At 34.7% G+C, this 24,516-nt stretch overlaps 1 protein-coding gene across 1 annotated transcript in view; it reads left to right on the forward strand.

The window, feature by feature from the left end:
- The first annotated feature begins 371 nt into the window (after nucleotides 1-371).
- The window catches only part of LOC145266373 (uncharacterized), a 43,860-nt gene continuing 19,715 nt past the window's right edge, over nucleotides 372-24,516 (forward strand). Inside the window, exon 1 of the mRNA XM_080121999.1 lies at nucleotides 372-1,023. Within this exon, the coding sequence (XP_079978125.1) occupies nucleotides 935-1,023 (89 nt within the window). The 5' untranslated portion in view covers nucleotides 372-934. The remainder of the gene's footprint in view (nucleotides 1,024-24,516) is intronic.

The following is a 24,516-nucleotide window of genomic DNA, read 5'->3' on the forward strand; positions in this document are numbered from 1 at the left end:
AAAAATGACAGCAGTATAAAAATGTTTACTTTTTTTGGTGCTTATGCATTTATTAAATAATATTTTTGAGTTAAATTCAAATTTTCCGATATCTTATTTTTATTAAATTGTTAGGTAAAAGTACAGTACAGTATAGTTAAAAAAGCAAAAAAACTTCACTCATATTAAGAATGGTTTTCTAAATAATAACGTTATTATTTCAGCACGATACAATAAGTGCAGCATAAGTACTCTTTATTTTACTAAAAAATTTAATCTGATTTGGTTTTAATTTAATTTCGATTCTAAAAATAAAAATTCTAAATATTTATTTTTAAAGATGAAATAGATTTTGAATATTTGAACAAAAAAATCGTGTGGTTACGTTTTTCACGCGTGAAAGTCAGCATCTAAACAAAAAAAGAAAACATTTCCAACCCAATTATTATTATTTCGTATTATCTTTACTTTCTATCTGTGAAATAGAATAAATTAAATAATAATAAAAAATATATCAGATAATCAACCTCAAAATAATAAAACAATTACTTATAAATATTTTGACTTAAAAGATCATACGACCTACAGCTAAGTATGGAGGCCAAGTAGGAGCATATATGTAGCTGATTCTCTATATTTAACTATCTATTTCCTAGTATTATACTAATTCTAATTAAAAATCACGGACTATTATTACACTCTTTGTTAACAAAGAAGAATTATTAATGTTCAAAACATAGAAAATAACTTTGTTAAAAATAAATACATATTAGAAATTTGGCCGTATTGGGCCTCCGTACAATGTTAGCTATTGAATGTTAAACACTGTACTCTGTGACGATGTTATATTTATATAAGTTTTGCCCTTGAAAAAATGTTTAGAAAATTTATTACATAATTCCTTTTTAGTGATTACGGCCTTTCTTCCCTGGTGTTTCGTAAAAAGATAACAATAATGAATCAATTGGGCATAAAAGCCAATATTTTGACGAAGATCTTGACTACTTCGCAATATTCTTCACGTCGTTTACCTAGAGTCTTAAGGTAAGAATTTTTTTTTCTAAAAAAAAAAATTCTTGATATTTTAAAATTGTTTTTGTTGAATATTTTGTATTTCAGGAATAAAATAAAAATCAATAAAGATATAAGGTATTAAAAATGTTTATTTAATCTTGAGCTTATTTTAAATTTGTAGAAATGAAAACATTTTTTACATATTTTAAGGTAAAAAAATGTAAACACAAAAAAGTTTTTGAAATTTTTTCGATTTCTAGATTTTGAATTGAATTTATTTTTTATATAGTAGATTAACGTATGAAAAAATCTAATTTTTGCCCTAACATTTTTTGTATTTAAAAAAATATTTTCATTGTTAAGAGCATTTCTTTTTACCATGTCTCGTACTTAATTGAGATCAAACTTTTTAGCACTCTTTTATACATCAGACATGCGTTCAAACTTTCATGATTTCATTTTGTTTAAGAAAACGGATCCCTTACTTTTAAACTTTATATCAAGCCAAAAGTTTGATTTCCCCTCCCCTTTTAAAGGCTTCGAAATCACTTTCTAATTTCGAAAACGAAAAAGTCTTGAAGAAAAATAATCAGATTGCAACCAAGACATTTTTTTTTTTTTTTTAATCGGTGCTTATTCGGATTGGCACTTATGATGGCAATTAAAAGTAAAGAAAATACAGAAAAGTCTAATGTACGTACTGGTTACAGAACGAAGATCTCATATTCGAAAAATTACGTAAATCGATCAAGTACTTTTATTTAAAACTAAGAAAATCCAAATTTTTAACGATTTTATAGCGGACCTTAACGAGCTTTCCCCCCTACTGTAAAAATAATTCTTTTTTGTGTTTTTTAATTTTCTCTGCGGATTATTGTCGATAACAATATTAACCTTCACATTAGCAGGAAATCTTTGATTTAATGACTTTTAACGTGGGGGGGGGGTCACTTTTCTATTATAGCGTTCTATTAGATTGATACCCCACTTTGCGTTCATTCTTCCTTATAAATGTTAAAAGTCCTTAAATAAACTTTAAAAAATCCTGCTAATATGAAAGTTAAGTCTGTTATCGACGATAATCCGCAGAAAAAATAAAACCTGAAAAAAGGAATTATTTTTACGGTGGGGGGCGGGGGGGGGCTCATTCAGGTCCGCCGATTTTACTACTAAACTGGTATTGAACGTAAAGCTGAGTTTTCCCCCTCTCAATTTCGATTTAAGTTGTCTTTCCTTGTTAAGAATGGTTTTTGGAATAAATACCCCCTCACCAACCTCGGAAGCCGTTCCTAACACGGGGAGGTTGGGGATGTTTATACTACGCTAGGTCACGTAGTAATTAGTTGTTTTCGGAAGTAACCATTATCTAAACGCCCAGTGAGGTTGTTCTTGGCCCTCGGGCCAAGATCAGAGTGTAGCATCTGTTCCGGCAGATACTGCAAGCAAAGACCATATGTGGGGGCGACTCCACATATAAGACCTTGGTCAATGTAGGGGCAACCCTTCATACCAATTGTCACTATCCAGCTCCCCTACTCCCCGGGGAGCTGGTCCCCATTTCCCCTTCACTCCTCACATTAAAAATCGGCCTTGTGCCTAATTTGCTCGGTGGGGGAGCAAATAAATACCATCTGTTCCGGCAGATACTGCAAGCAAAGACCAGATGTGGGGGCAACCCCACATACCTGACCTTTAACCAGCTCCCATTTCCCACCTCTCGGGAGCTGGTCCCCTTTTTCCCTTTCCCCTCCCTTCACTCCTCACATTAAAAATTGGCCTTGTGCCTAATTTGCTCGGTGGGGGAGCAAATAAATACCATCTGTTCCGGCAGATACTGCAAGTAAAGACCATATGTGGGGCCAACCCCACATATAAGACCTTGGTCAATGTAGGGGCAACCCTTCATATCAATTGTCACTATCCAGCTCCCGTACTCCCTGGGGAGTTGGTCCCCATTTCCCCTTCACTCCTCACGTTAAAAATCGGCCTTCTGCCTAATTTGCTCGGTGAGGGAGCAGATAAATACCAGCCATTATCTAGTTGGTTTTTTTTTTTTATTATTTCATGCTTCAATCAAAATTTAAAATACTGATTTCTCCCTATGATTCTGACGACAGGTGCCTGAAAAAATGGCGTCTCCATTTTCGGCGATAAACTGTAGTAGTAGTACCAAAAAAAAAATATTATTTTGGTCAATATCAAGATTCTTTCCAATTCCTCCCCAAAAAAACTTTACAATAACGACTTTCATAGATTTTCGAGGGTGCTGAAAACGAATAACATTTAAAAGTGGTGCAGTAGGTGTATCAAGCCATTAAAAATGATCAGAACTTTAATAATTCAATTTACTATTTTTCGAAGCTTATAACTACTTAAAAAATGTAATTCAAACCCTAATTTTTTTTTTCAATTAAAGGAGCAAAGACCAAATTTAAAACAAAAATAGCAGGTTTAATAGCAAATTATGCAATATTTGTTTTTTTAAGGTGGTTTTCTTTAAAAAAAAAATATAAAGAAAATCAACATATTTTGACTTGCTTATAAATATATGTATATATATATATAAATGCTAAAAAAAACACTTAAAAAAAATATACTATTAAATGGGTAGTTCCATCCTTTATTAAGAATTTATCAATATATTTTAAATTCCATGTATTTTAAAATAAAAGGATTTTTTAAAGTGAGGGTCGTTGAAAATCTCATTTTCGCAACGTTTTGCGCAAAGCTGTAAAGAGCTGCTGCTGCTAAAATGAAATTTATGAAATACGGATTCGTCTAAGGGACATAAATAATGTCTCTTTTTTATTGCGTGTGTTAACCAAAATTAGTATTTTTCATCCTCCGTAGTTAAAAAGGAAACGCACATTCACTTATAAGTTTTTCCCCAGAACAAAAAATTTGCTTCATCGATTTTTAAAAAAATTCTTTTAACAAAATACATGAGTTTTTGATTGATATATTTTAATACTTCTTTATCGGCTAAATTTTTTTTTTTTTTTTTAATATCTAAAAAAAGAAAACCTTCAATGAAATAGAAATATTTGCCGTCAGCGTTTGGTACCTACTTGACGATGTAAGCATAACATGAGCTTTCATTTAAAAAAAAAAAAATCAACATGGTTTTTAAAAAAAAAAAAGGTTTTACACTTTGTAAAGGTAAATTTCCAAAAAACTATTCTTTTTTTGTTTTAAATTAGAATATTTTCTTTATTGATCTTTTATCTTCAATTTGTGATATATAAAACTTTGGCACATAAATTAATTATTAAAATTTTAATAGACATTTCAAAATGGGGGAGTGGATTTAAAAAAAAACGTTTCTCTAAAATATTATATTTGGTTTATTGGAAAGAGCATAAAATTTCATATTGACCCTGAAAATATCGTAAAAATTGAACCAATAGAAAAATTTTGATAGATTTTTAAAGTTTAAAAATTGAAAAATGTTTAACTCGTAAAATTCTATTGCTTTTATTACGTAAAAAAAATGGCTGCATGCAGGCATGCCAGCATTTTGTAAACATTTTGTAAACACTGTTTTTTAAAAAATAAAAAAATAATATTTCTATTATTTTTTAAACAACTTTAATAGTTTATTTTGGAAGTATATTCCATACAGAAAATAAACAACCCATTTTAAAAAGAGAAATTACAGTTTTTTTATAATTTTATTTGCAGTTTTCTGTTAGGGGTCTCAAAAATTCCTCCAAATTTCTGATACACCTAGTGGTGCAGAGTTTTCATAGCATTCCGTCATATTCTTTAAGACCTTTCGGTAATGGTGCAGCATCTTACAACCCTCAAAAAATCCTTTACTATAATCATTACTAAGTTTTCAGAAGTGCTGCTGTAAACGAAAATAACGTTTAAAATTCCAGGAAACAAGTAGTTTCTAAGATGTAAAGAAAAGTATTAAATAATGTAATTCCGGTAAATTTTTGGTTACTTTCCATCTTAACAATCAATGATGAGTTTTATAAGTTTTCGGATATGCTGAAAACGAATACCGCATTAAAATTTGCAGCAAACATGTAGTTTTCTGGATATTAAGCAATGGAATTCCTTATGTTATCAGTGGTGGCCATTTTTGTACACACAAGCACGCATATTTTTGACTAATAACATAAGGAATTACACTGCATAATATCTGGAAAACTACATGCTTGTGGCAAATTTTAATGCAGCATTCATTTTCAGCATACCCGAAAAAAACCCTATAAAACTTGTCATTTTAAAGATGATTAAATTGGAAAGTAACTAAAAATTTACAGAAAAAGTTTTCAGACAACCCAGAAAACAAAAAAAAAATTTCACTAGTTGGCCAGAAAGTGGGTGCTCATTTTACATTAAAATTGTATAAAAATGTGATTCCCACTTTTTGAAAAAGTAATTTCTTCATATCATGAAAACTATTTCTCTGCACCACTTTTAAATGTTTTATTCGTTTTCAGCACCCCCAAAAGTTTTTAAGTCATCAATTGTAGAGATTTTTTTTTTTTTTTGGGTTGGAAAGAATCTTGCCATTTACCTTTTTATTTTTCTAAAAAAATATATAAATAAGAAATCAATAAATATTTCATGAAGTATATTTTTTTATAATACTAAAACAAATCCAACAACTACAAACAAATTCTGAGGAAAAACAAATGCTTGTACCAATCATATTAAATTGGACGTCGTTGGATCACTGAATTGAGTGAAAACGCGTTCTCTTTTATTTATAAAAGAAAAAAAAAAAAAAAAAAAAAAAAAACGATATGTATACATGTATGTATCCCCCAGCTATGAGCAAATAGCTCCACTTCCTTGTGGATATCTTGGAAAAGGCCAAAGCTATAAGAGTAAACCCTGACAAAAAATCTGGTTTGTGTCCCAAAAGACGCATGGTGAAGCACTGCAACACCTTTCCCGTAACTTCTGCAACTGCACTGGCTCTGACCTTTCTGTCGGACTTTGTCTATCGTGTCGAGAGGGGGGAGCTCTAGATTCTCTTTGTTTCTTTTCTTTAAACTCTAGTCTCTTTTGAAGTAATCTCCTCCGGCTGTAATGCACTTGTACCATTCCAACAACTTCTGGTAAGCCCAATGGAAGTCCTCTTATGTGAGCATGTCAATGACCCTCGTCACAACCTTTTTCTATCTCCTCAGTTGTCTCATAACAACAGCCTCTACAGTTTTCCTTCAACTTGGGGAATAACCAAAAGTCACAGGGAGCAAGATATAGCTAATAGGGAGGGTGAGGAACTGTCTTGATGCCCATCTTGGTCAAATAGTTTGTGACAAGGATGGAGCTGTGGACTGATCCTCTCTGAGCATCCCTTAGACAAACTTTGCACAAATTTTCTGCATCTTCAGTTCCTCACAATTAATTTAATGTGCACTTATTGTCTGTATAGACACATGATGGTCTTTATCTATGAAATTCTTTATTTGGCCAATCAACTCTAGTGTTCTGACTTCCTTACTCCTTCCACACCTCTCATCATTCCTCACAGACTCTCTGCCTTTCTTGAATCTCTTATGCCACTTAAAAACTGATGCTCGATTCATGCAATATGATCCAAAAGCATTTTTTCCAAGTTTAAAACAGAATTTTATTGCATATCGTTCTTATGTGTCCTCATGTCCAGATCGCATTTTTTAAATTCATCAGCCATGACAATCAGGCTTTAGTAGCATGTATTCCAATTACTGCATTTGAACCTGAAATCATAAACCTTGGTCAGTCATCTCATAAGACGTATAGCAATAACATATTGAATTTTCAAGAATCTACAATAATTTTAAATAACTTTACAAAAGAAAATCTGCAAACTTATTGAAGACACCTCCAACAAGCTCACTACTTTTGTTCACCTTTTTTCAAAAACCAAGGAATGTGATCTCATTCTATCACAATCTGATCTTGACCTTCAGCTCCAAAGCAATCAGATCCTGATCAGTAAAAGATGTAACCTCTTCATCTCTGATGCAACATCCACATCACTATGCATGCTATGACTAGGATCTTGAGAAACACCATTTGCCTCTCCCTGTCCCACAGCAGCTGAGTGTTGTCAATTATGTAGGATGCGTTAAGTGTCAGATGTTCAGGATTGATAAACAAGTTGTTACCTTGTTGACATGCTCCCAGAGCTGCTGAAGCTCGTAACATTGAAATATCAGGCATTTTTTTTTTCTTCAAGCATGTAGCAGCTGGGACACTCATGAAAGTCCTCCAACTGTATTGTATGGCATTAAGAGTTAATATGTTTCGAGTTGATCGCCAAGTTAAAGAAAACTCAAGAGATATCAAGATGACCCTTACCTAGCACCCAACTCCATTAAGAGCAAATCTCTGACTATTCAAGGTCCTGGATATGACCTAAAACTATATCCAATGGTGAGGCCCCACCTTGCGGGCTTTGGGGAGTGTGGAGCCACCCTTTAATTGCCATTGCTCCCAGGTCCACTCTGACCCGGAGTGGTAGTACCTGTTAGGGTCCCAACTATGGGTTAAATAGAATCTGACGTAAAAAAAAAAAATATACTCCATTAAAAATCGTTCCTCAAAATAACTAGATTCGGCATTAAATAACTTGAAAAGGGTTGATATGCCGTAAAACAAAACCAACCAACCAACCGACTATTCAAATCACTCAATGAACGGATTGTCAGCTGTACCCCGCTCACTAATCTCTTGTAGGGTTCCTTTCTTGAAAACTGAGAAAGATCATTGAACCTTAGAACCTCTTGGAGCTTGGCTCAGAACACTGTGAAAAATTGCGATTCACTTCTCATTGTATATGATGATCCTTGACTGAATGATTGAAAATGAGGTCTGAAAATTTGTGATTGACTGCAGAGTTCCATGCAGATTCATCGGTTAGACTTGGGAAAGCCAGTGTCTTGGCATGTCAATGACACTCAGTCTGACATCCCCAAATCTTTCTCACAAGGATGTTGAATACAGACCTGTCTGTGAACTAAGTGCCGCTTTCCATCCTAGAGAAGCGAGGACAGAAGGCACTGGAGCACCTTCAGGTGGTTTGCAGGGAGGGAAAATACATCCAGTCAGTAAAAAATGAAAGGAAAGATACAAGTGATGCACCTTGAAAGCCAAGGATTAACCTATGCTTTGATTTTTGACTGTACCTTCAACCAATTCCTCTCAAGCTGAGACCTTGTCTGAATTGGACATCAAGGATTCGAATCGTGCCATTTGTCCAGCCATTACTTTTCCCCTGTAATCTTTTCGTTAGCTTTGTCACTCTCTCCATCTCTTGAAAGCACGACCAAAAGACAGCAAATGTAGAAACCTCGCAGCCTGTCAGTAAAAGCGATTTCATGTAGAATCAAACTTGCCCCCACTCCTTAGCTTACACCATAACATCTCGAACACAAAGATATAGAGCAAGGATGACTGCAAATAGCCCTGACCAGGAGGATTGTATTATCTTTTAAGACGTGCAATTATTAATTTTGTTGCCACGCGACCACCTTCCCAAGGACTACCTTCTCTTTTTGGGGGGTGATGCGGATAGAGTGGGTCAGTGTATTATCTGTCCTGTTGCCATGATACCATACTCACAGGTATTACCTTCTCTACTGTTGGGGCGGTCCTCTCAGATATTTTGTCCTCTTTTTGAGGAGCAGTTTGTTCCTCATGATACCATCTTTCTAGTTGGCAGAAGGGAGAGAGTAGTGTAGTACTTGTTTTGTTGTCATATCATCTTCCAAGGAATTAACTTACCCTTGATTGTAGCATCCTCTCTGGTATTACCTCCTCTTTTGACGGTCGGCATAGTCTGTTCATTCACTATATCATCCTCTCAGACTAGGAAAAATATTCGACCGAACATAGGAATTGTTAGTATAATTAAAAAAATAGCCCACTGTTATTTAAATTAAAAATGCAATGTAGTGTTTTGAACAAAATGTAGTAGAGAGAAAAAAACCCAAACACATTTATTTGTATGCCCAATTTGCATAAATATTTTTAGACAGTTTATAATATTAATCTATATCACTATAAAAGTGAGAATGTGTGTGTGTGTGTGTGTGTGTGTGTGTGTGTGTGTGAGAGAGAACACTTCTCAACCTATATACTCAACAGATTTTTGATCTACAGATTTGAAATTTGGTATATAGTATATTTAGGCACATGGAAAACTTTTTAATCCATTTTCATCTGGACAAAAGGGCTGCTAAGGGGTAAAAATTGAAAAATTGGTACGTGGGGAGTGTTGGATTTTCAACTGCTTGCAAACTGTTTCACGAATGCGCATGCGTGAATCGTTCACATTACAGATTCCTCATGTTAAAAATAAGTAGGTTCGGAAACACTTTTAAAGATTGTGTCAAGCTAGTCTAATTGTTATCGTACTTGATTCATTGTCTTTACGTTTTGGTCTTTGATCTCAGCTCCAGAAGTAAACTGTTTAGAAAAAACATAATATTCACATGCACATGTCTCAGTTTCTTTCTGTTTTTTTTTTTTTTTTTCACTTTATTTTTTTAAAGAAATTTAACATTACGTTTAATACTAGGCACATTTGCTAGTATATCTATAAAAGTAACAATATGTGTGTGTGAGGATACTTCTCAGCCTATACACGAAATGAATTTTTGATGTACGGACTTGAAACTTGGTATATAGGGTATTCAGACATGTGAAAAAATTTTTCCAATTTTCATCCGAAAAAAAATGGTTGCTAAAGGCTCCAAATTGAAAAATTGGTACCTGGAAGTCATCAGATTTTTATCTGTTTGCTAACTGTTTCACGAAATTTGAAAAGACTTTTTAAAGATTGTGGCAGGCTGGTCTAATGGTTTCTCTTTAGGTTTTTGTTTCAATCTCAGCTCGAGTATTTTTTTTAGTTTTTTTTACTTACAAGAAGTTAACTGGTTAGAAAAAACATAATACTCGTATGCACGTAGTTTCTTTACGTTTTTTTTTTTACCTTAATTTTTTTTTTTTTTATGAAATGTTATGTTTAATACCGAGCAGTGCTGAGTACATGGCCTAGTAATCTACATAAATAAAAGGCAAATGCGGCCACGCATTTTTGTATGTCCAAGAAAGGCTTTTTTCACCGGGCTTCTCTGGGAGGTTACTATTTCTTAGAACTGTTTATATACCCCTAGATCATATGAACGATTTGCGAATGGACGTCATGTCTAGATTTATTTTGATTGACTTTTATAAAATTCATGCTATTTCGTTGTCGCATGTTTGTTTGGCTTTTTAGTATAAATAAAGCGAAACTAAATTGAAACGATGTGTGTTCCTCGACTTTCATGCCGGGGACGTCCGGAAAGCAAATCAGCTTTGATCAATGCGGTGAAAACCGTCATATCAGACAATTGCTATTCATTTGGACACTCCCCTTTTTTTATGGGGAATTGGTTTTCCCCCAACAAATTGGGGAAACAAAGCCAAAAGTTGAGAATAACTGCCTCACAGCAAAAGTTAAGTGCGGGATTTCATTCTCTCTATGGCGTGATGTTTGGCCTCATTAGATTCACACACCTGTCACATAACTTTTTAATTGTTAAATTAAAACGCTTTTCATTGCTCTCCCTTCATGGCCAAGCAGTAAGATGCCAGGTTGTTGTTACACTTTCTTTTCCACCTTTGCCTCAAGGCTTCGGGTTCGAGCCTACCTTCCTACTAAAACTCTTCTTTTTCTTTTACACCGACAAACACACGGCAATGCCGGGCATCACCGCTAGTCTATATATATATATATATATATATATAATGTAAATAAGACAAAATGGCCACACATGTTTTTGTATGTCCAAGAAAGGCTTTTTCACGAGGGTTCTCGGGAAGGTTACTAGTTTTAGAACTTTTTATATACTCCCTAGATTATAACATCTACGATTTGCGAAGGGATGTCATCTTTACATTTATTTCCAGTGTTTATTTATATTTCTTGTATAAATAAAGCAAAACTGAATGCAAATAAAAGTGATTCGCTGGCCTTCGTAACCAGCACGTCTTGAAGGCAATCAACTGTAATCACTGTGGGAATATACCCTTCATATCAGACAATTGCTATTCATGAAGACACTGCCATAGTTCCCCCACCATTGTGGGAAACAAATACAGCAGAAAGCTGAAAGCTTAACTGGCTTACAGCCAAACTTAAGTGCGTGATTTCATTTCTTCACCTGTGTGAACTCATTCACTTAACTTTAACTTTCTGCATGTCAACTTTTTGATTGCTAAATTTGAATGCTTTTCACTTCCTGTCGCATCGTGGCCTAACGGTAAAATCTCATGTTTTCTTTCACTTTCTTTTCCGCCTCCGCGTCAAGGCTTCAGGTTCGAGCATGCCTACCTGCTTATTAACACTTTTTTTTTTTTTCTGAACACACACCGCCGAACACTCGGGCAATGCTGGGTACCCCTGCTAGTAAATAATAAATAAACACTCAAAATACAATTACAAATTACTGAAGACATCTACCTTGTCATGGCTGATGGAATGAAAGCATGCTACCAGCATAAATAATTCTGTTTGAAATTCCATGCAATTTTGGGGTTCAACAGAAAGATTCCAGAGTTCGACACGATACACCTGAAGAAGGTCGAAGGTTACATCGACCGGAAACTTTGCAAAAATAACAATCAAGATGAGAACAGTTGTCTGATGAATCCAAATAGTACGAATAGTAGAATACCCGTTTCAGAATCGGTAAAATGAATTTCCTGAAGAGAGCAGTTCTGCACCACTTTTATGTCCCCTTATGAAAATTACAATGAAGATATAATGCTACTAAACCTTATGTCTAGAATCCTTATTCCAATTTTAATTTGATGACTAATTCTAGAAAATGGTGGTTGGCAAATAAAGAAACAGGAGAGGGGAGATGAGAGACGGGCATGAGGAGATGGTAGATAGGGATGTGACGAGATGAGAGAGTGAGAGAGAGAGAGAGAGAGAGAAAAGGTGTTTATATCTCCTGAAAATTACAATAAAAATATAGTGCTACTAAACCTTATGTCTAGAATTCTTCTAATTTTGATCAAATGATTTTGATTCTAGAAAATGTTTAAAATATATGCTTAAAGAGTGTTGAAATTCTGGTAATCTTGATTAATTGGCGTCTGACTATGGATCAGATTCAATATAAATTTGATATTTTGGATTTTCAAATAGGAAGTTGTGTTTATTATGCTACCTTAAAATGCAACCCCACCTCCTATTGAAATTTCATGGTGATTGTCAAAATTCCATAAAAATTGGAGGTATGTGAATTTTCATAAAGGGCTTCCTCCTCCTTTGCATAAAACTAAATATAACCCACATTTTGGACCCTTTACATCTAGCAATGTTCCAAAATTCATCATGATTGGTTAATTAGTTTAGGTGTGAATTATGTACGTACAAATATATAAAGATACCTAACCATATATATATATATATATATATATATATATATATATATATATATATATATTGGGTTGAGCATTTCGGGAAGTGATATACAAACTGCCATTAGCGTATAAATCGAGCGGAGGCATTTGGACGATGTCAAAACTAAACATCGTTAAATTCATTACCCACACAGCAGCCATATAGCGTAATAGTGAGAAGCCGTGACTGTCATTTGGGTAGTCAGATTTCGACCCTGGCTTGAGGCAGTTGCCTGTCTAGTCACACTGATGAGCTGTGAAACAGCAAAACGGTACTGTATGTGGATGACTATATATATATATATATATATATATATATAAATAAAGGCTTCCTTCAGTCTTGACAGACGATGGCTACTCACTGTACGGTGGGTGCCTGCGCGTGGAATTTTTGTGGCAAGAGTTCTGCAATCTCCAATCACATTCAGCATTGTTAAATACCAGTGGCAAGTAGAGGTTCAGGATGACTGGAAACAATGCTGAGATAAGCAGAGAGTTCATACAACTTCGGTGATCTGCCGAGAACAGGTGTGTCAACATGATTATGCCATACATACATACATATATATATATATATATATATATATATATATATATATATATATATATATATACATACACTAGCAGGGAGATCCAATGTTGCCCGGAATTGAATGATGATCAACTAATGTTTGACACACCCATATTTTTATTGTCATCGAAATCTGCCAAATTGCCCATTTTTCAATCAAATTGACTGATTACATGTTCTTGTTGGGGACCCATTGTGGTGCACTGGGAGAAAGCTTCACATGTCTCCTCGCAGTGACTTAGTCCACAGCACATTGTAGTCTACATTGCACTGTAGAGAACCTACTAATTTTATCAAATAATTTTTATGTATAATGGCTTGAATTAAAGTTTAAAATGCAAAAGTCAAGTGTCATGCTTCAATTGCGCTCTAAATAGAAACATTCATTTCGAACGCGCCCCTGTCAAATCAAAGAATCTACCGTTTTATGTGTTGGGCCTTTCGGTTTGTGTGATAATAAAACTTTTCAAATGCACTTGTGATGTTAGACTGTGTAAGGTGTTAACTTTGGTCAAAATTGCTTGTTTCTTCTTTCATCGGATTATTTTAATTATCAATACTTATTGAAGACATTTCGCTACGAAACCTGTCTAAGAACACTGCCATGCACATAAAATACCTTCATGTAAAATTGCATAAAAATCAGTCCGGCCATTTTCGAATCTATAGGGAATGAACTCCCACGCACACACACAAAGTTCCTTTTATATAATAATATATATATATATATATATATGTTGTTAAGATTTTGTTCCTTAGAAGCGCTGGTTGAAATTGAATTAAATAAGATATGTATTATATATGTTTGAAGCCAAAACAATGCATTGTTACAAAATAAACAAATATCTATTTTTTGAAATTTATGTTAAAATTCATGAATATATTTCAAAGGAAACCTTCATCTTCAGTATGTCGTTTTTTTTTTTTTTTGCCATGTTGTTGATGGAGCAAAAAATTAGCCATTTGATGTTTCTACGATAGTTTTTTAGGTCTCTGGTATCTTATTTAATTCAAATTCAACCAGCGCTTCTAAGGAACAAAATCTTAACGTGAATCTCGCGTGACCAAACGCACTGTTCCGAGATTTAAAATCTACTGTAGAAACATCAAACGGCTAATTCTCTGCTCCAACAACAAATTGAAAGAAAAAAAAAAAGAAAAAAAAACACACTGAAGATGAAGGTTTCCTTCGAAATATATTTATGACCTTTAACATAAATTTCAAACAAAATAAATATCTGTTTATTTTTTAACAATGTGTTGTTTGGCTTCAAACGTATATAATATGTATCATATATATATTGTTATATAAATTTATCTCACCAGATTTTTAGTCATACCATCTGGCATATCGATGAAAGTAAATGTGATGTGTTAGAATTTTTCAGAATGCAATATTTAGTGGGGAGGTAGCAACTTAAAGATATCTGCTGACTGGAAATCTTGCTTCCAATAAAAGACCCAAAATGTTGAATCTTGCTATTTCCTTGGTTTCAGCATTATTCCCAAACAACTTGTACTAAAATCCTGATCCACGTTTCAAAGGTCAGCAAGAATCCAGATCTTTCTGAGTCTTTCTTCTTCAACCTTGAGCACACGATGCAATATGGCAAAAGTTTACTGGTTAATTTTAATGAATCCAAAACCAAGCTTCTATCTTTTTACCACCAATGCTCTGATCCCTACTTGGCCCAAATTAAAACAAATGACCCTCATCACAAAATTATCTACACCTGACTCCGTCTTCTACTTGTATAAGAGCCAAATATGCCCTAAGATGGAATACTGTTGCCACATATGAGGAGGTGCCGCTCAGAGCACCCTTTCCTGCCATGGCAGACTTCAAAACTGCCTTTGAAATCTACTTGGTGATGACCTTTTCTTCTCCTTACAGCTTCTTTCTCAAAGAAGAGATGTTGCAAATCCATCTCTGCTCCATCGTTATTTTTATGACAAGTGCTCGATTATAACTTCAATCTATGGTTTCCCCTCCTGAAAAAAACATTCACAACAAACACGTCTGCCTATAACCAGTCAACTATTTCCCATAGTCTTTATCTTTACTTAAAACTAAACACAAATTTCATGAATTTGAGAAAAATATATTTTAGATTAACTAGACTACCCGTGACCCGTTGGGTCAGTATGTTATATTAGCTATGGAATAATTATCTGAGCGTGACACTTGTGGCGTAAAGAAAATAGTTTTTTGTGACATAACAAAAACATTTCTATGAAAGTATATTAGAATGAAAAAAGAATATAGATAGATTTCTATGAGTTATTTTTTTTATTTTTTATTTTTTTTTACATAGGCATCACCACATTATCAAGGCCAAGAGGCCACTCAAGGATAAGGGTTAAAGAGTGTACAGTAGAAATTGGACAATATAGTAATCATTAGTAATGAAAATTTGATAACTTATATCGAACGGCTCATCAAGAACTTATTTACGTTAGACTTGAAGACAACCATATTGTAGTCAGCCGGAAAGCAGGAAAACGGAAGACAATTCCACAGGCGTGCAGTTCTGAGAAAGAAGCTTTGTTCATGGAATCTATGTTTAGGTTTAGGCACAGATAAAGAGTGGGGGGAATTATTGATAGTGTTTACAGCTAGACGAGTGTTTCTTGTGAAAGTTTGGTGAGGGGGGACCATAGATTGAAGCTCAGTCGAACACTTTCCATGAAAATAACGATACATCAGAGACAAACTCGCAACATCTCTTCTGTGAGATAGAGGTTGCAAGGAAGAGAAAAGGACATCTCCTACGAGGCTATGAAGTCTATTTTGAACTCTATCAAGGCAGGACAAGTCCTTTCTAGCAGCTCCTGCCCATATGTGGCAACAGTATTCCATCCTTGGACGTACCTGGCTCTTATATAGATAGAGAATAGCATCAGCAGTGAGATATCTACCGGATCGATAGAAAGATCCCACCATTTTTCCAGCGGCCTTGGCAACAGATTTGATGTACGTGTTCCATTTAAGATCAGGAGTAATGGTCAAGCCAAGAAGCTTGTCAAAACTTGAGGCCTCCTCAAGACGAGAGCCATTCATTTCAATTGATGCCAGATGTGGATCAGAATGTTGATGATGTAAAGAGAGAAGCTTGGTTTTAGATGCATTAAAAGTAACCAGCCACTCATTACCCCATTGTACTACGTGCTCAAGATCAGAGGAGAGAGAATTGGAGAGAACTTGGTCGTTTACTGTCTTAGATGTGCTACCATAAATGGTAGTGTCGTCAGCATAAATGTCTACAAATGATGTAAGGATGTAATTTGGAAGATCATTAATGTAGATCAGGAAAAGAGTTGGGCCCAGGATGGACCCCTGAGGGACACCGGCATTAATACTGTGAGCTTCTGATTTTTGCCCCTCAACTACTACTCTTATGAACCTATCAGAAAGAAATGATTTAATAATTGAGAAGACATTTCCAGCTATACCATAGCTAGAGATCTTATCAAGTAAACCTTTATGCCATACCCTATCAAAGGCCTTAGATATGTCAAGAGCAATTGCCCTAGAAAGGTTGCCTCCGTCGAGAGATTTGCTAATCCTATGAGATATAACTGTAAGCACATCTGCTGTAGATCTAGCAGAACGGAAACCATATTGTGTGTCACTAAGAAGGTTATTTTTGTTGAGATGGTTGATTACTTCTGTATTTAACACAGATTCCAGCAACTTACTCATGACGCACAGGAGACTTATTGGCCTGTACTGAGAGGGGGATGAGCGATCACCTGAATTCTTAAATACAGGGCATACTGATGAAATTTTCTCGGGAGATGGGAAACTATTCTCCTTAAGACAACGTTTAAACAGTTTTGTAAGTATGGGCGCTAGTTCAGGTTGAAGTTTTTTGAGTACTATAATTGGAATACCGTCAGGGCCAGTTGCTTTACTGGAATCAAGTTTTTTGATTAGCTTGGCAACATCACGTACAGATATACGTATATCACATAGCATGTTTTCTGATACAGGAGGAAATATTGGGGGTTGGCGGCCTTGATCGCAAAGGGTAGAATTAGCTGCAAAGTTCTTGACAAAGAGTTTGGCTTTGTCTGATGCTGACGAGATTACCTCAGGTCCATTGATAATAGTTGGGATGGAGCACATGCTTCTGTTCAGGATTCTGTTTGCTATTTGTTATTCTGTTTATAATTGTTTATTTTTGAAAAAAAAAAAAAATGATACTACTGCACTTATTGATTCGTGTTGAAATAATAACGTTATTTAAAAAGCCATTCTTAACATGGGGAGGGGAGGGTGTTTTGTACCTATTCTATACTTTAACCTTACAATTGAATAAAAAAACATAAAACTTTAATCAAACTTGAAAATACGATTTAAAAAATAGCACGGATCAGTAAGTGCACTAGCACCAAAAAAATTCCAGCCATTGAATTATAAGTGGTTTGCCATACTTATAGGTAAATATGCACTGAACAGATACCATATTACTTAAAGTTAAATTCAAATTTTGATATATCTTTTAATATAAATGCAGAAAAAACAAAGTAATTGGGACGTTGAAAATGTACACAGTAAAACTGTTTTATTGTTGCGTTGATTATTTATTTGTAACACAAATTAAAAAAAAACATTTTCGAGGTTATTTATTTATGTTGGTAGTGTAGAAGAAAATGTATGAATGTTTTTTAAGAAAGGTGTATTAAAAAATGAAGAATAAATTAAAAAAAGAAGGCAGTGGATAAATTGCCATTGTAAAATGCTCTTAACGTTGTCAACGGGTTAAAGTAGATTTATTTGTAAGAAAATTGCGTTAAAATAACTTAAACGTAATACGGAAATGAACGATGTAAAAAAAAAAAATTGCAGAGAGTACTGAAAATGTATGCAGTAAAACAATACATTTTATTGTCGCATTGATTATTTAGTATAATGTGTATCGTATATATGAAACGGGTCGATGATTATACATATTATTTGTAATCACGTTATGCGTTTGCTTTCCATATCTTGAAGTTTTTTATTCAATAAATTTAAGATATTCGCTTTTCTAAGGACGTCCGTTTGTTCGAACAAAACCGGTCCAGCGATTTATGTTTATTTGTTTACGCTGTTATGGGTTTACGTTTATGTACGCATGCGCAACCGGAAATCTTTAAACCAGATGCTGGGTTACAACACCCGTTACAAGGTCATTTGAGTTTTATAATTATATAGAAGATTACTTTATGAAATATTTATGGATTTCTGTAGTTCTGTTTTTTTTTTTCTTTCTTTCTTTATTTTCTTTTTTTTTTTTTTCTTTTTTAGAATGATAAAATAATTTGTTTTTCTGACACAGTTTGTTGAGGACTACAAGTCGCACATTCTTCTGCATCACTGAGCATGCTATCCCCCGTGGATTAAATAAAGGATTCCATTCAAAATTTTATGCTGATTCCGGAGTTTGACAAAATACACTTGAAGATTGGAGGTTGGGGGGGGGGGGGGGTCAACAAAAACGGCCCTCTCGACCGGTTCTACGCATACGTCAGATGACGTCATGACCTGATTTACTTTAAATAGTTGAAAAACTGAACAAATTTCAAGTTAGGTCAGTTGATTAGTGGGTTAGTTCATTATCTAAACGTTTTGGGTTCGAATCGTGGTGTGAGATGTCTTTCTTTTTTTTTTTTTTCGATTTTTTAAATTTAAATATTGAACCAGTGTTATTTAAGCCATTTTTCACATAACGTTCGTTTTTCTGTTTTATTTTTACTTCGCTTATCCACCCCCAACCACACACCCAAAAACACCCAGGTACCCACCGATTTTTTTTATATTTTAATATCGAAACAAGCTTATTTAAGCCATTTTTTACGTGTTTGTTTTCTGTTTTCATCGTTCTTTTGCCTTACGTTAGTTTTTTTGTGTTTTTTTTTTTTCCCCGCTTAAGTGTTAACGTTGTTTTCTTTTTTTACTTCGCTTATAACAAACAAACCTACGTCGTCGTCGTCATCGTCGTAACGCTCGACAACTTCCGTGCGCGCACATGTCAATTTCGTTCTTACTTAAATAAATTCAAACATCTTTCACTAACTCATTCTGGCTGGCCGATTCTATTTTCAAACTTTGCCTCAGGGCTTTGGGTTCGAACCCCCCCCCCCCCCGTTTCTTTTTTTATTTAAAACCACACACACTTCCAAACACCCAGGCAACGCTGGGTACCCCTGCTAGTCTATAATATAAATCTCACCTGTATGTTTGTATGTCTGCCTAAAACTTTCGATAGAAGTGACCGATTTTCACAAGATCGGTATCGTTTTGAAGCTCGACCCTTCGGATGATAAATATCGAAAAATCGCTAAAATACAATAATTCCTTCACCCTCAACTGGGCACTTTTCTATAGGGAGGGGTCGCTTTTTTTTTTTTTTTTTTTTTTTTTTTTTTTTTGCCGATATTTTCGAAAATCATCCTCTTTTTTCGATTGACTAGCCTTAATTTAAACCTATGTCACATTTGGCGATGGGTGCAATAGCAAAAACAGTTGTTTTTTTTTTTTTTTTTTTTACATTCTTTTCCTCCTTCGCGATACGGGTTCAAGCCTGCCTACTACCACTTTTTTTGCCTACTACCACTTTTTTTGCTCAACACTCCAAACACCTAGGCAATGCCGGGCACGTCTTAAATATATTGCAATAAACAAGTCCGTTTACTGTTCTCTGAATTAGAATGACAAAAATAATCGCTTGAATCATTATGTAACTCGTGCATCAATTGAACAAGAAATTTATTTTCAAAAGCCAAATAATAAAAAACAATGTAATGATGAAAGGACAATGCATACGGGTTCGAATGCGATAATAAAAAGAAATATTTAATACCAAAAAAAAAGACTACTCACAGTTTGAGTTGTTTACAGAAAAAAACAATTCTGGATCAATGCCTTGAACGTTTGTGTATTTTCTATTGCTTTGTTTTTTTTTTTTTTTTTTTAGAAGCAGACGACATTTTGTTCTAGTATAAAGATTATTTTAGCTTTGAAAAAACTTTACAAAGGATGCAAACAAATTTTTTTTTATAAAATAGTTCTTATTTTCTTTTCTTCTCGAAATTTGACAGAAAGTCTATAGAATATAGTTCTTTTGGGTTCTTGTTTCTTTATTTTTTTTTTAAATCTTACAAAACTGAGGAAACTTTAAGAAAAACAATTCCGGGGGTGCCTTTTTCTCAGGAGGAAAAATTTGTTAAGAATCTGAAAAGGAAAAATGCTGAAAATCCAAGCCTAAAATAGCTAAATATAACTTTTAATATTTCTTCTTTTCTTTGAATTTATATTACGAATTAAAAATCATTTGAGCTCAAAAAATCTTTTAACTTTCTTTTTTAGAGAATTCTCTGAAACAATCTTCTTGCTTCATTTTCTTATATTCTTTATTATTATTATTATTATTATTATTATTATTATTATTATTATTTATCTTTATGATAAATAATTAATACTCTTTTAACGATTTAGTCACACAGACTACAAATTTTCAGATTTCTATCCAAAAGACATGAGTTCCCTCTGGGAACCCATTTAAAGGTTTACTGAAAATATTTTAGTATTTTGGATCTCTTCCAAAATATTTTAAAACAAATATTGCAATTCTTAATATTTTGACTCTTTCAAAATGTTTAATTCTTTACCAGGTCAACTTCCCGGTAGAAAGTTTTTTTTTTTTTTTAATGAAAAGATATCAAAGCTCAAATGAATCAATTTTGAGATCAATCGTCTTGACTTGTTACATTTTTATAAAGATTTTAACGAAGAAACATTTTTTAAAAGGTGAAAATGTTTCTCCGGAGACTAGAAAAGGGCCGATCCAAACAGTTCGGAAATATTTTCCAATCTAACGATATTTATTAATTTTACTAATCAAAAAAATGTCATTTGTTTACATCACATGACCTAAAACAGCCAATGAGAAGGCACCAAAAAGATCATCTGCCAAATTGAATAAACCGCCCAAAATTCACACATCTCGAAAAAATCTTAAATCCATTAAAAAATAAATTTTACAATCTTTTCCTTTTTTTTTTTTTTTGCTAAGCCCTTCCATTTTAAATGAAATAAGCAATTTGGACAGGTCCCAAAATGTATAAGTTCTGGTCGTTTTAAATGAAATAAGCAATTTCAAATAAATTCTGAAGATATCAAAATATTCAATTATTACGAAAAAAAACAGCAAAGTTTGCTCAAAATATATAAAAAAAAAAAAAACTGCAAACATTAATCAAAGTAACCCTTTGAGGGAATTCTAAATGTAATAAGCCATTGTTTATTTTTTATTTAAAGTAAATTCTGAAAGCTTGCCTGGGAAATTCTATACTGTGGAGCTGCTTTCCAGCTGACTACAACATGGTAATTTTCAAATCCAATGTAAACAAGTTCTTGTTGAGCCATCCTTTCAAATAATCAAATTCTACTCAATTGCTACCACTACCCGTCATTATGGTGTTGTCTCGCCGATAGGAAACCATTAAACTCTAGTAGGCTTCAGGCCTCGATAAACAGTAAATATCAACGTTTGAAAATATTTACCGTAATATTCATAACTACTAAAACCATGTGGACCTTGTTTGTGCTTGTGTATGTTCGTTTGCCTGCAAAGGGATGACATCAGAAAGGGATGACATCAGAAAGGGATGACATCAGAAAGGGATGACATCAGAAAAGGATGACATCATCCACTAAAACAGGTTGAAGACCTCAGATAGACATCTTTTATGACATCATACATGCTGAACACTGCACAATCAAGTTGACACACCGGTTCTTGCTAGATAATCGAAGTTAAGCAACGATGAGCCTGGCCAGTCCCAGTGTGATCCCAGGATGACCATTTGGGAAGGCTAGGCCCTGTATGTACTGTGCCGAGTCATAAAAATTTCCAGGTTGGTATCAGGGAGTGGAGGTAACTCGCTGGGAGAAATGCACCCCCGAATTGAAACAGAAAGCAACGGGAAACTACCATCCTTGCATATATTATTCCTTAATTGGAATTCATTTTTGAGATGAGCATTATATATAAATTTATTTTTATTTCGGACTATTATTCTCATCTTTATTAGTTATCTGAAGATAGCGGTTTCAATCCTACCCAAAGCGTACCAGAGGTTTACTTGGCCAAAAAAATGTGGTGAGATGACAACAACTACGGATGGCAGTGATTGCTGAGAATGCAGTTAGGAGATTCGAAGTTCCTATCCGTCGCGGTTATCACCTGACGAAGGCCAGAGGAATAGTTGGCCGAAACGTTGTGAAAAACAACAACCAATAAAGATGAAAACAACAACTAATAAAGATGAGAATAATAGTCTGAAATAAAAATAAATTAATATCATCCTTGTCTTCCCAAGATTATCATGGCTCTACAGTTTGGATAGCAGTGGTCGCCGACGCTGTTAAAAACGGCAGGGCTGCTGCTGCTGATGGTGATGATGATGACATGCTGAACTAACAAAAGAATGATGTCATTTTTTTTTTTTTTTTTTACATAGGAGTCACCACTTATCAAGGCCCGGAGACCATTCGAGAATAAGTGTTAATGAGTATACACTAGTCGTTGCGATTATAGCGTAGTAAACATAAGTAGTGGGAATTTTGTAAATTGGATTACTTAGGGGGACGGTTCATCAAGAACTTGTTCACATTGGACTTGAAGACTATCAGATTGTAGTCAGCTGAAAGAGAGTTCCACTGGCATGCAGTTCTAAGAAAGAAGCTTTGTTCATGGAATCTACATCTTTCGGCACAGATGAAGAAATCAGTTTAATGAATCTCTGAACACATGGAAACTCCGGACCAATATCTTTAAAATTATTTCAGTGCTAAATTGTCATAATTTCTTTGCTTGAAGAGTCTCTTGGGAAGAAGAAAAATGAACACTCTTAAATGGAAATTACAGTAACCTATAACTATTCCATCTTTTCATTCATAATTATAGGAGGGGAATTTATCTTCAAATATCTTAAATTTCAAATTAAAGCGACGGATTTATACTAAGTAAATATTAATAAGTTCTTACACCCACCCCCCGTTTTTTCCTTTTTTTTTTAAATGGAGAGTAGACAACGCATCGTGGATGTGTTATCAGCAGTTCTCGTTACTCTTGCTTCCTCTTATTTGTCCCTCAATCCTCATTTCCAATGAGTGATGTTTATGACAAAGAGTGAAGAAAAAGCTGCTCTCCAGGAAGACAGTACTTCGTGAACAGTAGCCTGAGATATCGGAAATTTTCTGTTCCTATGTCTATCCTTGTAGACATGTCACTGCTGGAGGTAAACGTTTCATTTTGGCTGACGTTATCTGTCTGATAGTCAGGGACCCGAACCTTGGATTAACCACTAAGGAGGCCGTCCTATCAGCAGGTGCAAAATACTGGGGCTGCTGTATTGCTATTTGGTGAATGGACTCTGGAACATGCAGTAGTTTTGAGTGGGGCCTCTTGATGCCATACTAGTGGGTAATTGTTACGGCTTTACCTTATCATGGCTTCAAAAAAAAAATCTTCCTCTCCTTTTCTCTCTTACCTTCCCTCTCTGTCCTGCTCTAACCAGGTCTGTCGACCTGTTCCACAAATCCCAATCCTCAACATGAAATACCTCCAGAAAAATAACACATGTAAACCTAGAACCCCATCCTCCAACGTAGACCCCTACTACCATGTCTCCTTCTTCAACATCAGGGGTCTACGTTCCAACCTTCCAGAGGCTGAAACCCAATTACAGGAGACAAAACCAGACATATTTTTCCTAAGAGAAACTGGCATTAGGCCAACCGCTTCCCTTGACGAATTCATAATTAAAGGATACTCTAACTTAACATCTAAATCTGACCCCCAAGATCGCCATGGACATGGAATATGTGCCTACATTAAAGATGGTTTTCCATGTGGTAGGGATATCTCCAGAGAAGACCCTAATTTACCTTATATGTGCTTCCAGGTTACACTTGCTTACACCACTGCATTTATATTCACTCGCTATCGCCCCCACAACAGCGGAGTTACTATTCTTAAGAGCATATCTGAAAAAATTGACCACATCCTGTCTGCTCACCCTTCAGCTAAAACATCCACATTTGTGGTGACTTCAATGTCCACAATGTGGAATGGCTGACCCACTCTAACAAGACAGATGATGAGAGGAGGTTCTGTCATGATTTTGCCATTACCTATGACCTCACCCAGATTGTCCACGAACCCACCTGAGTGCCCGATACTTCCGGTCAGGATGGTAGCCTTCTAGACCTTTTTCTCACAACTTCCCCTGAGCTATGTTCAAGTTCCGTTCTGTCTCCTCTGGGATCTTCCGATCACGCGGTTGTATCAGTTAAGATAAAAATGAAATGCAATAAGTCTGGAGATGTACCTCTCCACCATACTGTATATCGATACTCTACCACTGACTGAGATAGCTTCCGTACACTTATATCCGATCTACCACTGCATTCCATGTTTAAAAAAGATGTGTTCTCCATAGTATCAGACCTGACCGAATGGCTAATTGTAGGCATAGACCGATTCATGCCA

The sequence above is a fragment of the Euprymna scolopes genome, chromosome 41 (assembly GCF_053919585.1).
Source record: "Euprymna scolopes isolate OS-2025 chromosome 41, ASM5391958v1, whole genome shotgun sequence".
Lineage (NCBI taxonomy): Eukaryota > Metazoa > Mollusca > Cephalopoda > Sepiida > Sepiolidae > Euprymna > Euprymna scolopes.